The sequence below is a fragment of the Sapajus apella genome, unplaced genomic scaffold (assembly GCF_009761245.1).
Source record: "Sapajus apella isolate SASKATOON/1434 unplaced genomic scaffold, GSC_monkey_1.0 scaffold23, whole genome shotgun sequence".
NCBI lineage: Eukaryota > Metazoa > Chordata > Mammalia > Primates > Cebidae > Sapajus > Sapajus apella.
The window spans coordinates 6,395,068-6,409,689 of NW_022436963.1; the positions used below are offsets into that span (position 1 = coordinate 6,395,068).

The 14,622-nt window shown below is 42.6% G+C and overlaps 1 protein-coding gene across 9 annotated transcripts in view; it reads left to right on the top strand.

The window, feature by feature from the left end:
• CACNA2D3 (calcium voltage-gated channel auxiliary subunit alpha2delta 3) overlaps positions 1 to 14,622 on the top strand; it is a 933,834-nt gene that overhangs the window by 823,952 nt on the left and 95,260 nt on the right. For all 9 annotated transcript variants that reach the window (XR_004272347.1, XR_004272353.1, XR_004272348.1 and 6 more), the window contains 2 exons: positions 9,994 to 10,055; positions 11,347 to 11,391. Coding sequence is in view for 2 of the 9 variants with exons in the window: in XM_032289508.1 (XP_032145399.1) it covers positions 9,994 to 10,055; positions 11,347 to 11,391 (107 nt within the window). In the remaining 7 variants the exon portion in view is untranslated. The remainder of the gene's footprint in view (positions 1 to 9,993; positions 10,056 to 11,346; positions 11,392 to 14,622) is intronic.

Genomic DNA, 14,622 nt, shown 5'->3' on the forward strand with positions numbered 1-14,622 from the left:
GCTAAACCCTGTCTCTACAAAAAAACACAAAAATTAACAAGGCATGGTGGCACATGCCTGTAGACCCAGCTATTCGGGAGGCCATGGTAGGCTAATTGCTTGAGTCTGGGAGGTCGAGGCTGCAGTGAGCCATGATCGTGCCACTGCACTCCGGCCTGGGTAACACAGCAAGACCGTGTCTCCATAAAAAAACCTCTTATCTGGCAATTGCATCAGAGTGCTGTCAGGTTTTTCAAATGAGCTGTCTATATATTGACTCTCGTGTTCCACAAGGTACCAGCTAGGCCAAGCTGAGCTCTGTAGCTCTCTGCAGATTGGGGCGCAGGATGGTGTTCATTTCACTGAAGTTCCCTCTCAGCGCGGGAGGGAATTTGAGTTTGGAAGCTCCACAGGGGACTCAGGTCCCTCCAGGGAGCTGGGTGTGCTTGGACAAGTTCTTCTCCTTCTCCGTGCCCTGTAACATGAACCTGACAATCAGAGGGTTTGCAGGCATCCCTCCAGCTCTGTGGACTGCCCACGTGGAGACTTTAGTGCTATTTTGTATTAAATACAGTCATAAACATCCAACTCAGAGATGTTTGGCAAATATATGTGGCTGTTCTATTATTGGTTTGGAAATGTTTAGAAACTTGACCCCCAATTTTGCTATGGTCTCTTTGGTAACTGTGATTAGGTGGTGACCTAATAAGAAATTATTAACTAGGGAGCTATAACTTGGAAGCTTATAATTTTTTAAAGGACATTGATTTGTGCAGCCCTGATTAAAATACAATGAAGCCTGAGGCTTAAATGTTTTGTTCTGAAAGGTTGAAAGGGTGGGAATTGACTCTAAAGATGTATTGGCTTGAAAACTTTATTGAAATAATATTATTTGAAGAGCTTTGTGAGCACAAAATGATCTGACAAAAACTATTTGATGCTAACTGCAGCAGCCTGGGAAAGCTGAGGGAATATAGGTTTCTTCAGATGAAGTCTGGAAAAATGCTTCCAGATTACCTCAGGGGTGAAAAGAAAATTATTATTCCACTCCACAACCCTGCTAATTCTTTTCAACATCAGTCCAGTCAAGTAATTAGAACCCAAATGGAGGAAGCATTTATAATTGTCATTTACTCTACTTTACCAAAGGTGACTGCTCTGAGAAGCTCTGACAGGACACACACAAAAAACACCCAAAATGATTATGAAAGAAATGTGTGGCCAAACGGATCAGGCCTTCCTGCACATGTTCCCAGAGGCCAGTCACAGGCAGCAGGTAGGGATGGTTCCAGGTTAGAGCAGGCCTCCTCCGCAGAGAAAATCTTCTGCTCTGGCCTTGTCAATGGAGTGATAATGTGAGCTCTTTCTCCTCCCTCTCCCTCACCACACACATATATCATGGAACTCTTTGTTATTTAAAAGCATGTATAAGAAAGATTACCATCCCCCCATGCCAGAGGGAATACTTCAGAAGTGAAATATGCAATCATTTAGGGGTTCCATTTAAAATACCTCCTCCCCTTTTATCATTATATTTCTTCACTTGGACTAGGCTAAAATATGAGGAGTGTCTGCTGCTGTGAGAATTTTTTTTCCAATTTCTGAAATAATACCATAGCTTGGAGATTAATGTTCAGGCTTTACCAAGATTATAACAAATGCATATTGCTTTGATCTAAATATTTCTCTAAAGGTTGTTGCTGATCGTTCTCCCTTGCCTATAATCTTCTGAGAAAGCTTTTGAGTTTGCCAGCCTGACACCCAGGGGGACAAGAGTGCAGCTGCCTTCCCTTCCTTCCCCCTCATTTTCCCGAGGATACTCTGTTCTCAGTTTTGCCCAAATTAATCCCAGGATTTCAGTTGTCTTTTTTATCCAACATTCCATCATGCAATTCATTAACATCTTCACATGAAATATTTAACAGATGAGTTATGTCCTAATTCACATTTCAGTTTTAAATTGCTATTCATGTGGTAAGTCATTTATCCTGGACACCAGCAGACCTCTGGCATGGGCTCACACTTGATGTAAGGAAGGTTGGAGTTATTTTCCTTGATGCTCCAGAACAGTGGCTTCATTCCAAACCCTGGGCTAATCATGAAATATTCCCCGAAAATGGCATTCAGATTCATTGTTAGTTCTACTTGCAATTAACTGTTTTGAAAACAAACAGAAGAAAACATTTAAACAAATGTGGCTTGGGTAATGGCTCTTACAGTCGACCATTAATTAAGGCAAGTTGGAATCCAAACGTGCCAGGCCTTGTCACTAACACTGCTAGCACTCTCTGCCATGGTGCACAAAGAAATAAAAATGTAGGGACTGTCAAAGTGGGGCTGAGACGGGGTGAGAGAAATTAACCAACTTGTGTAACATACCCAGTGCCCTGACTGAGAAATACGACCAGCAGGGAGGCTGATGATCTGGATGAGCATGTATTTATACATTACGGGTTTTGGGAAAAGTCATTCTACTCCTAAGAGATAAAATTCATGGGAAATCCTTAGCAGATATTTTATTTATTATTAACATTTTGTAGTTGTATTTTCTCCAATAAAGCTACAATTTTCTACTATATTCCTACCCATGGGTTAGAATCGATTAGAAGAAAACTCCTCTGTTTGTGGAACAAGCCAGTACAAGGCAGCTCTTAGATCTGTTTCTCTGCCTGGACACCACAGTGAAATGATTGTCCACATTTGTGATTGTCCAGCAATACCCGGGTCATTGAGAAGTTTGTGAGCAGGTGGCCTGGTTGATGTGCACAGGAAGCTGATGGCACCAGTGTCAGGGAGAGCAATCTTCTTGGGTTCTGTACCCTGACCTTGACTGGCTTGTCAAGGTCATTTTTTTTTTTTCCATAATTCCAGAAGGGGTAAGTGACAGGGTATATTCTTCAATTTTCTTTTGCTTTTAACAGAGTGGTAGAAACTGGATAATTTGTAAAGAAAAGGAATTCATTTCTTAAAGCCTCTTCTCGGAGGCTGAGAAGTCTGAGTTGAAGGGGCCCCATGTGGTGAGGGACTTGCTGGTGGGGACTCTGCAGAGTCCCAGGGAGGCATAGGGCATCGCATGGTGAGGGGACTGAGCGTGCTCACTCTGGTCTGTCTCCCTTCCTATAAAGTCACCAGCCCCATTCTCATGATAACTCATTAATCCATTCACCCATTAATCCATGAATAGAGTAATCCATCCATGAGGGCAGAGTCCTCAGGACCCCGTCACCTCTTAAAGGTGCCACCTCTTCATACTGCTGCATTAGGGATCAAATTTCAACATGAGTTTCAGAGAGGACCAACATTCAAACCATAACGCAGGGTTTGAATGGGGGACCACACTTTTCATTAATCCTGAAGGAAACGGATTCATTCTCTAAGAGCCTGCTTGGCTGATAGCATGATTTTGTAATGCGTTTACTCACTGATATGACACCCTGAGGTACATTCCTAGTTGTGGACAGTTTGCACTGGCCATAAATGAACTTTCTGCTCACTTTCAACATATTGGCATGAAAGGTATATTAACCATGAAATACAAGAATAAAGAATAAAAGCTCTAGGAGCAAATCACAACATGAATAATGACAACACTATCAACCAGCTAGAGTGTTCTAATACCCATGATTTTATTTACTCTCATTGAAACCTGTCCCACAAAAGTTCCTTTCAGAAGCTAGAGCCAGTGCAACTCTATTGGTAGAGACGGAGAGGTAAAGTGACATCCCAAGGCTACACAGCAATGGTCTTAAAAATGGGGTTTGTAATCAAGTCTCCCAGCGAAACAATTCCTGATTGGAGTGCACTGATGGTGGCAGGCTTGTTCTTCTGCCTTCTGGATGAGCTGTCTGTGTGTATGTGAATATACTGCATGACTGGAGGGCTGGGCAAATGGAAGTAGGGGTGTTTGGGTGAGTTTGTGTGCCAGGCATTGTGAGCAGTATTTGTGCCTCCAGTATGTTGCAAGTTGAGGCCAACTCCACAGGAAATTATTTCGAAATGAATACAATATGAAAAAAGTTTTATTTCTAATTTTATATGTAACATTGTTATTTCGTGAGTTTCATATTACACTTGAATGCATGTCTATTAACATGATATGAGATGCATGTATGATTTCATCTTGAATACATTTAAACATAATAGCAGTGGAAATATAATTTGTATTCTCAAATGTTATAAAGCAAAATAAATAAATCTTGAGGGTGGTAGCCCCATTGAGCATGTTGCTTTGATTTCTTTGGGGTTCATTCAAATTCATGTCCACCTTGGAAGCCCTTGCAAGTCCAGGCTGCCTCATGTCGGCAGCTCTGTCTGATCTAAACCTCTATACCTAAGTCATCTCACTTCTTCTACTCTACCTCTGGGGAGTGGTGGTATGGGTAGGTTTTTGGAGAAGTGGACCTTCTGTTCTGAGGAGTGCCAGGGTCCAGTTCTTTCCTATGGTTCTTTCTGGGATCACTGGTCATCGTCCAGTAGAAGTCTCTGCAATGATGAAATGTTCTAGATCTTTATGGTCCAGTACCATAGCCTCTAGCCCCCTGCGGCTATTGAGCACTTGAAATCTAACTAGTGCAACTAAGGAGCTAAATGTATGAGTATTATTTAATTTTAGTTAATTATAATTTAAGTAGCTACATGTAACTAATGGTCATCAATTTGGACAGCATCGGATCAGAGCATTCAAGGTCAGCTGCCTGTCCCTAGATTCAAATGTGCTGACCATTGGCATTCTGCAAATCAAATGGTCTATGTGTTTTGGTGCTTGGATGATGCTCTGTGTTCGTCTCTGTCAGCTCTGGGGATGCTGAAGTGTGAGTCTCTCTTCAGTGATTTGACTCCTCTCCCTGAGCCCCTACCCCCGGCAGTTGTGTGTCTCACATATTTTTCTCAATACACCTGTCACCCAGCACATACTGGGTTTCTGATGAGCATGGGAGAAAGGAATGGAAGAAGGGAGGGTAAAAGTGAATAGGAAGGAAGTTAGACAGTTGGGAAAAGAGGAAGCCTGGAAGGAAGATACTTCATTGAGGTTTTGAAATCTGTAGTCAGGCCTTAGAATATTGAGAGGACTGTTGAACAGTCCTCACAACTGTTGAACATGGATAGTTCAAACCAAAAGAGAGGTCAGAGCTTGAGATGGAGATGCCTGAGTATTTCACATGAAAGGATTCTGGGCTCTTTGGGATGGCAATTCTCATAACAATAATTTTGCTGGTTAGTTGATTTCCAAAGACCATCCCAGGATCTTGGGGTCACTGTCCTGGGAGGCTCACCCCACATTGGCACATTGGGAAGGATCCTCTGAGATAATATTTTCTGGATCTGTTGTGTTCCTGGGAAGTGAGTAAGATATCACCCAGATGCAGTTGTAAAAAGGGACTCTGTCTCTATCCATGTGATGAAGATTCCTAGCAGGGAGGGAGCCCTGGGGCATCCATAATCAAATTGAAGTAAGGAGCTCTGTGACCTCCGGGGAAATATGTTGATAATTTTCTGGACTGTCTAAAACATTTAAAACCCCAGGAATGGTGATTTTATTTTCTGTATTCTCCTTGGGACTTGAGTTTCATGAAAGCATTTGCTGTCTTTGTTTTCCTTATTAAATTAGCAAGACCGACTTAAATCAGAATATACCGTTAGGACTTGAAATGTTGCTGAAAGAACAGAATAGATGGGCTTGACAGATGTCTCGGGTTCCATTTGGGTTACGTGGGGGCTGAGGGGAGAGAGTAGGACTTGCTGAAGTAGTTGTGTTTTCCCTGATAAAAGTCAGAAAAGAAAAATGTGGACCAAAACAAAGGAATATCGTGAAAGGAAGTTATGCTGGTTTATGGCAGGTCATATTTTGTTTTTCTGAATAGAGCTGGCCATAGGATTCCCTTAAGCATTTTTGTTTATTTGCTTGTTTGTTGGGGGATAGGGGTATTCTTATTTTTTTTTCTTTTTGGTGCCTTGTTTTTCTGTACTTTAAATCATTTTCACACTTAAGAAATAACTACCTCAATCCCATTACTCTCGATCCCTTACTCTCATTCTCTCATTTCCATTTTACAGGCACTTTCCCTAGCACTTCCTCTGCAAGCTTTCAGAGTGGGCTTTCTAAAATATAAACCTGATCCTGCCAGTTCATTGCTAAAGAGCTTCAGTGGCACTAACAGCGGATGTCAGCATACGTTTTCTGTAAAGGACCACTAATAAATAATTAAGGTTTCGTGGGCCATGCAGTCTCAGTTAAAACTACTCAGCTCTGCTATTGGAGCCATAGACAGTATACAAACCAATTATTGTGGCTGTGCTGCAAGAAAACTTTATTTACAAAAAAATGCTGGATTTAGCCATTGGACCAATCTCTGGCCTATAGGATACTCTTGATGCTTGGGCCTGGCATTCAAGAACTTTTGCCGTTTAACCTCAGCCTGAACAACTGAGTTCCCATTCCCATTCTTCTCAAGCCTCTGAACAAATGATGGTCTTTAAAAAGGTTCTCTCCGTTTCCCTCTCTCCCTGTTTCCTCCATTTGGATTGCCATCTTCCCTGGCTTCTTAGTGTTTTGTGAGTGGGCTCTCCATGCCCCACCTTACACAAAGCTCTCTCCTCCCAGGCCAAGTCAGCCCCATTCTCTGCATGCTAAAGTTCTTTATGCCTCGAGTGTAGCTTTTGCAATGTAGCTACTCCTCAACTGGAGGTGGAGGGAGCTTAGCACCCACTGAACAAATGGCCGTGAAGTTAATCCATCAGTGAAATTGTGAGCCTCTTAATCATAGGAGAGTATATTAACTTGTGAGTAAAAGAAAACACTGCAAACCCCAGATATGCCACAGGAAGCCAGGGGCCAGTGTTACTGGAAAGGGGACGAGGTCAGACATCAGGAACACAGCTGGGTCAAAACCAGCAGAACGACTGCAGCCAGGACTATCCGGGAGCCTTTGGGCAACAAGCTCATGGTGCCGGCAGGGGTGTGAGTGAGGAGGGAGGGAAGCAGTGTCTAGTTCAGGGCATCAGGACCAGGATGAAGATGCAGCCTGCTGGAGAGAGATCAGAGAGAAGCAGCCAGCATGATTAATGGGATGGAGGGACTGACTCATGAGGAAAGATGAAAGCACCCCAAGGAGATGGGGTAGAGGACCGACAGGGGCAGATGAGAGCAGGCTGCAAGTATGTCAGATGGATAAAACACCCAGGAGGGAGCAGCTGGCTTCATCAGGGAGGTGAAGATGAGGGCTCCATCAGAGAATGGGGGTGGGGGACTCAGAAAGGGCATCGGGGGCTCATGGAAGCTCGAGAAATGACAGATGGGCCCAGGACAGCTCTGGGCTATTAGAGGGAGAAACACCATGTAAAGACTACCCTGGAGTGACTCTTTTGGGGAGTCCTGATGCTCTACCCTGTAGGGCCTTGCAGCTTGCCCTTGGCCCTGAGAGGTAACTTTAGCCTTACTCTGTACTTGACAGCCTGGCGGGGGCTGGCCAGGGAGGGCTGCGGGAGGGGAGCCGTAAAGGGGCACACAGAGAAGGACAGATGAACTAATTTCCCACCCTCCTCTTAGATACAGGTTACTGGTTGTCACGACAATTTCGAGGCCTCTCCTCTGAAGTCAGTTTTCAGCCAGCCCCAGCTTGTCTTTGGTGAAACTAGAGATACTTGTTCCAAGCCCAGCACTCACCCTCGCCCGCCGGTGTATCTGATCAAAATTCAGCCCAAACCCTGTTTCGAACCCCGCACCCTGGCCTGTCAGGCATTTGGAAGATGAGATTTATTTGAAATGCAGTCAACTACCTTCAGACTCAAAATCAGCTTCCTTCAGGCATTCTCTGAAGTTTTCTCTGATGCCGAGAAGAGCAGCTTGTGTTGTAGCCTGCCCACACGGCCCACGTGACAGCAGGTCCCCAACAGCTAATTTACTAAAGCCATCCCCCACCTCGGCCATGTGTGAGAATCATCTGGGACACTTCTAAAACATACCCAAGCTAGCTAGGGTGACTCATGCCTGTAATTCCAGCACTTTGGGAGTTTGAGGTGGGCGGGTCACTTGAGCCCAGGAGCTCGAAACCAGCCTGGCCAACATGGTGAAACTTCATCTCTACAAAAAATGCATAAATTAGGCAGGCGTGGTGGTGCACACCTGTAATCCCAGCTACTTGGGAGGCTGAGGCATGAGAATCATTTGAACCCGGGAGGCAGAGGTTGCAGTGAGCTGAGATCACACCATTGCATTCCAGCCTGGACAGCAGAGTGAGACTCTGTCTCAAACAAACAAAACCATACTTAATCCTAGACCCTCACCCCCAGAAATTCTGATTTAAATAGTCTTGGCAGGGAAGGCTAAGGCACTCCAGCATCAGCATTTTTTCTTAATGTTCCCCAGATGGTTCTAATGTCTTGAGTACCATCCCTGAATAACCCTTTGAGTGTGATTATAATTCACATAGGTGTTACTCTTCTATGTTTCTCTGTAACTGCTGACTATAATATCACTTGCAAGTTTTTTTAAAAAAGCAAGCATTTATGGTGAGTCATCTGTGTACTCAGAATCTTGCTGGGGGCAGGAGTAGAGCAGGGAGCAAGAACAGATCCTCACTCTTGAGGAATTTGTGGTCCAAAGAATGAAAGACACTTAGAGCAGAGCAGAATGAGCCCGGGGTACTGACCTGGTGCATTTCAGAGGCTTTTCACATTCTGCGTGTTGCAGCCATGCTCTGCTCTAGTCTTATCCTGGAGTCTGAATTCTAAGTCCAAAGACAGATGGCAAATCTCTCCCAATGTACACAGCCTGTTAACCTTTACTCTCAGGGCTTGCTGCAACAATTTCTTTAGGAAGTAGAAATGCCCTTGATAGTTATTTGGGTAACAAAAGCTCAAGACCTTTATGAATCTCCAAGTTCCTGAACCCAGCACAACAATGATTACCAAAATGGGAGGTCCAGTATAGTGGCATGCAAAATTTTAAGAGTATGTAAGTGATTTTTTTTTCTTGCAATTGTGTATTTGTTATGATGGGTGTTACAATATTATTTAGGTTGAATTACTGTAGGTCTTTAAGCAAAAGACAAATGTGAAAAGATAGGTAAGCGTGTTGGTGGTATGCAGATACAGCAAAAATTCGGAGGTTGTATACAACAGGCTGAAGTTTGCAAAACTGCCCTGGGGTACATTACGTGCTCCAGGGAGTTCAGTGTTTCCTGCAGCCTCCTCCTTCCAAACTCCTCTAAGGTTTTCCCAACATCTAAGGAGCATTTTGCCCTTATCATTTCACTTTCTGAAACGGTTTCAAGTCTTTCAAGTGGTTTGGGCTTCATGGAGAAAAAACAACTTTTCATGTTATAGTTTTGAGTTCCATTATATTCACTTCCCAGAGTTTCAAGTCACTTTCTTAGCCTCTTCTCTTTTTGGATATTTCTGTCACTAGAACTAGCATATTTGGTTGCTTTAGGAAGCTTTTCACAGACAAAGAAAAAATTACATAATTTTACCAGTTTCTTGGGAAAGAAGAACCTTGAGATGTGGACTCTAGGAGGCTGGTTAAACTAAGTCACGTTATAGTAAAGTGACTCACTTCTGAATACCAGACTCATGAGAAGTGCTTTTCAAATGTTACATCTCAAAAACACATGCAGAGTACACATTCTAGACATACAAATGCACACAGTCATAGCTGATAGAGGAACTGACGAAATAGTGATCTTTTGAATATTTTTATTTCCTCTTCCCAGTTTGGGTTGGGGTGGGGCGGGGGCAGGGGTGGAAGTACATGAATTTTAGAAACGCCAAAGTAACATGTCTCCAAAGAGCCATCTGCTTTGTACTGTTTGTTATCTATCGAGAGTTCTATGAGTGCAGGTAAACCTGAGAATTCTTTACCTGAAAGATAAAGTGTTTTAGTTTTATGCTTCACTGTACATTTTATTTGATATGCTTATATCAGCTTCTTGCCATGACAGATAATTTTCAAGGATAATCTTAAATAATTGTGTAAAGGGATCGCTAATGCCTTGTTTTATTTATAATTTGTCCCAGCTGTAGGCATTCAGATGAAACTTGAATTTTTCCAGAGGAAGTTCTGGACCGCCAGCAGACAGGTAAGTTATAATCAGCACCTTGAAGCATTAGCGACACTGTTATTATACAGGTGTTCACATTTGGGTACCTGGAGCCTAAAAGTGCCAGATTTCCGATGAATGTTTGTAAAACGAACTGCTGGCTGCTCAGATTACCTTTCATTTCACTGCAAAATAAAGGGCTGTCAGCATGTTAGACACCACATGCTGAGCAAAGCAGGGAATTTGCTCCTAGGAACAGGTTTTTTTTTTGTGGGATCAAGATAGCGACCTTCCAAAGGAGATTTTCTTGTAAGTATCGAGGCCTTTTGTGTGATTTTCATACTGACTTTCTCCTAATCCTGTGGTTGTGCCTGGTTACTTACTTGTCAATCTCATTATCAAAATTTTGAAACTTTTTGCATAACGAGGTTTGCCAAAACGTGTACCTGACTTCTTTGTTCACTGGGTCTACCTTGGAGAATCTGGGAACATTTTTTTCTTTTTGCTATGCTCTCTGTACTAAGTAATGTCAGTGGTATTTGTTGAATAATCTGGTAGAAAAAGCCACTGATAAGTTGCTTCCATCTGCCCAAGTCTAAATGTTAGAATGGTTTATCATCCCTTAAATTAAGAGACTTTAGGAAGCTATAAACTAAGGAGACAGACAGGGGTTTTTGAAAGTCATTGAGAATTAATGAATTTTTAAATTAAATAATTAAATAATTATATTTTTAGTTACCTAATGATTTGAGATCTTAAAAAGATATCATTAATATTTAACGACAACATAAAGTAGACAAAAAAGAGCCAGCTCCCCCATCATTTTTTTTTTTTTTTTCTTGAGAGGGAGTCTTGCTTTGTCACCCAGGCTGGAGTGCAGTGGTATGATCTCGGCTTACTGCACCCTCCACCTCCAAGGTTCAAGTGATTCTCCTGCCTCAGCCTCCTGAGTAGCTGAGATAACAGGTGCCTGCCACCACACTAGGGTAACTTTTGTATGTTTTAGTAGAGACAGGGTTTCACCACGTTGGCCAGGCTGGTCTCGAACTCCTGACCTCAAGTGATCTGCCTGCCTCAGCCTCCCAAAGTGAGAGGATTAGAGGCATGAGCCACTGTGGCCCGCCTTGCTCCATTGTTTTATAGATCTTTTCTTTTACATTACTACTTGCAACTGATATTAATTCTAGAGACGGTAGACAAGACACATCATGAGGCATTCTGAATGAAATTGGGTATTTGAATTCTAGCACACGAATTGGATAGCTCAGTGGCGGCCATAGCTGTCTAAGTAACATAGTAACATATTTCCCTCTGCTTTTTGCCCTCACAGTGTGCCTCCCTGGATGGCAAATGCTCCATCAGCTGCGATGATGAGGTAAGACAGCCTCCTGGCCTTATTTCTACCCCTGTGGAGAGAAGGTGACATGGTGCTTTATGAGAGAGGGAATGCCCTTGTAAACAGGGCCAGGTTGACACATTACACTGGGTCAATCTAAAAAAAAAAAGTCATTTGCTTTATTTGCTTTCTTATTCCCCCCCACCCCATCAGTTTATGACAACAGCTGGCAATGTGTTTTAAATGTCTCACGGACAGCACTATTGGAATTTTGACATTTTTGTGGGAAATAATACAAATTACTACTGTTTGGAGCTCACATTACAATTCTCAAATTGTTTTCTATATGCCTTAATCTCTTTCCATCCTTGTAACAACCCAGTGAAATAGGAATTGTTGGCCCATTTTGCAGATAAGAAAAACTGAGGATCAGAGAAATTAAGTGGTTCAACTAATTTCATGTAATAAGCAAACAAAAAAATCTAGGAGTTGAAAACTTTGAAACTCAGAATTTTTCTTTCTAGCATACTGCTTCTCTCCTGCAACTCTTTTCTCCTTTTTTCTTTTCTCTCTTTCTCTCCTCTCCTGTCTTCTCTATTCCCTTCTCCCTCCCCTCCCCTCCCCTCCCCTCCCCTCCCCTCCCCTCCCCCCTCCCTCCCTTTTTTCCCCATCCCTTTCCCTCCTCTCCTCTTCCCTCCTCTCCTCCCCTCTCTCTCTTCTCCTCTTCTCTTTATCTCCCTCTCCCTATCTTTTGGGAGGAGGGATTTTAATCCTACACATGAGCAATGCAAGATGAAATTGTGCCGCTATCCAAAGTGTTTCCATCTGCCTTATGTTTTTATGCCATGCCATCCTGTACTCTCTGCCCCATGTTTTGTAGCAGGGAGAAGCATAGTGGCCTTTTCACTTCCCCTGAGGTAGTCTTTCTCTCTCTGCATCAGCGAAACAGCAGTCAATATGTAAACTAGACCTTATAAATAGTTGCAGATTTATATTCCTTCTGGTTACCATGAGGACTTAAGAAATCCTAACCAAACAATTTCAACCCAGAAAACGTAGATTAGGAACTAGAAAGTAGACAAAGGAAAAGCAAGTAAGGAAATGTGAAAGGGAGTCCAGGATGAAGTTAAAATCAAATACTTAGTCCCAGAAGGTCTGGCTGCTGGTTAGAAAATCATCATCATTGTATGAGTCACAGCATCAAAAAAAAAAAAACAAAAAAAAACAGTCAGCAAAGTTTTCTGCAGAAGCCCAAGTTTTTGTGATCATTAGATCAAAACTAATGTCCCTGTAGGAAAGAACACCCTGTGAAGTTATGGTCCACACCCTTTTCTGTAAGTTGAGGGATAATTTTCGTACAATAGTCAAGAGGGCCTCAAGCTTCTCCCATGTCTTTGAGACATTTATTGTCTTATTGAAATGCTCAGCTCAAGAACAAGACAACTCAGTAGTAATAGTGATTAATCGGTGTCTTGAGGCCCTGTGTTAAACTCCTCGCTTGCACAGTGGGTATGATTACGAATCCCAATTTTACAGTAAGAGGACTGAGGATGGTTAGTTGGCTAGTTGGCTGATTGTATAGATGGTTGGTCAGGTGGCTGATGGGTAGAGCAGTAGCTTGGATAGTTGGTTGGCTCATTGGTTGGTTGGTTAGGTAGTTGGTTGATTGGGTAGATGGTTGGATAGTTGGTTCAACAATTTTATAGCTAAAGCCAGAGACAGTAATCTTCCTAGAACCCACATTGCCTCAGTGTATCCTCTGATAAAAGCAAATGGAAATGGATTTCCACCTAGAGTTGGAAACATCCAGTGAATGTCTGTTATTCAGTGACTGCTTTCACAAGTGGTCTAACATGGTGGTTGAAGGCAAAACTACAGTTACACTGACTAGCTTCAAGTTGTGACTCTGACAGTAGTAACATGTGTGACCTTGGGCAAGTTTCCAAACCTTTCCATGCCTCAGTTTTCTCAACTATACAATAGGGATAGAAATACCCACCTCACAGAGTAATGGTGAAGAATGAATGAGATGAGATGTGAACAATGCATGCTATGGCTTCTGGAGATGGTAAGCATTCAATAAATGTTAGTTATAACATTTTTAAAAAACTCTAAAGATATTTTCTTCCATGTTGTGGTTTCAGGTTGCTGGATTTGAAACCTCAGACGGCAATAGTATGTACGCTTTGGGCAAGTGACAATTTCCCCTGGGCATTGTAAGCACAGGCTATGACCTCTTCCTCACTACTAACAATATTCTTTTATCAACTGTTGGGATAAACCCCTATTCAAATATTTAAAGGTCCCCATGCTTTGAAAATTAAGTCTTGAAGTTGCCCTGATTTCTGAACTTGATCTAATGCTCAAATGTCCTGAGTTTGTGCTTTGAAGCTGTCATCTGTTGTCCTCTTTGACATTTACATTTTGGCTCCAGGCAACCAGTCGACACTGGTGTTTTTTTTTTTTTTTTCCCATTTATTTATTTTATTGCATTTTAGGTTTTGGGGTACATGTGAAGAACATGTAAAATTGTTACATAGGAACACACGTGGCAGTGTGATTTGCTGCCTTCCTCCCCATCACCTACATCTGGCATTTCTCCCCTTGCTATCTCTCCCCAGCTTCCCACTCCCCACCGTCCCTCCCCTATTTCCCCCCAACTGACCCCAGTGTGTAGTGCTCCCCTCCCTGTGTCCATGTGTTCTCATTGTTCAACACCCGCCTATGAGTGAGAACATGCAGTGTTTGATCTTCTGCTCTTCTGTCAGTTTGCTGAGAATGATGGTTTCCAGGTTCATCCATGTCCCTACAAAGGACACAAACTCATCGTTTTTGATGGCTGCATAATATTCCATGGTGTATATGTGCCACATTTTCCCTATCCAGTCTATCGTCAATGGGCATTTGGGTTGGTTCCATGTCTTTGCTATTGTAAACAGTGCTGCAATGAACATTCATGTGCATGTGTCCTTATAGTAGAACGATTTGTAATCCTTTGGATATATACCCAGTAATGGGATTGCTGGGTCAAATGGAATTTCTATTTCTAGGTCCTTGAGGAATCGCCACACTGTCTTCCACAATGGTTGAACTAATTTACACTCCCACCAACAGTGTAAAAGTGTTCCTATTTCTCCACATCCTCTCCAGCATCTGTTGTCTCCAGATTTTTTAATGATCGCCATTCTAACTGGCGTGAGATGGTATCTCAATGTAGTTTTGATTTGCATTTCTCTGATGACCAGTGATGATGAGCATTTTTTCATATGT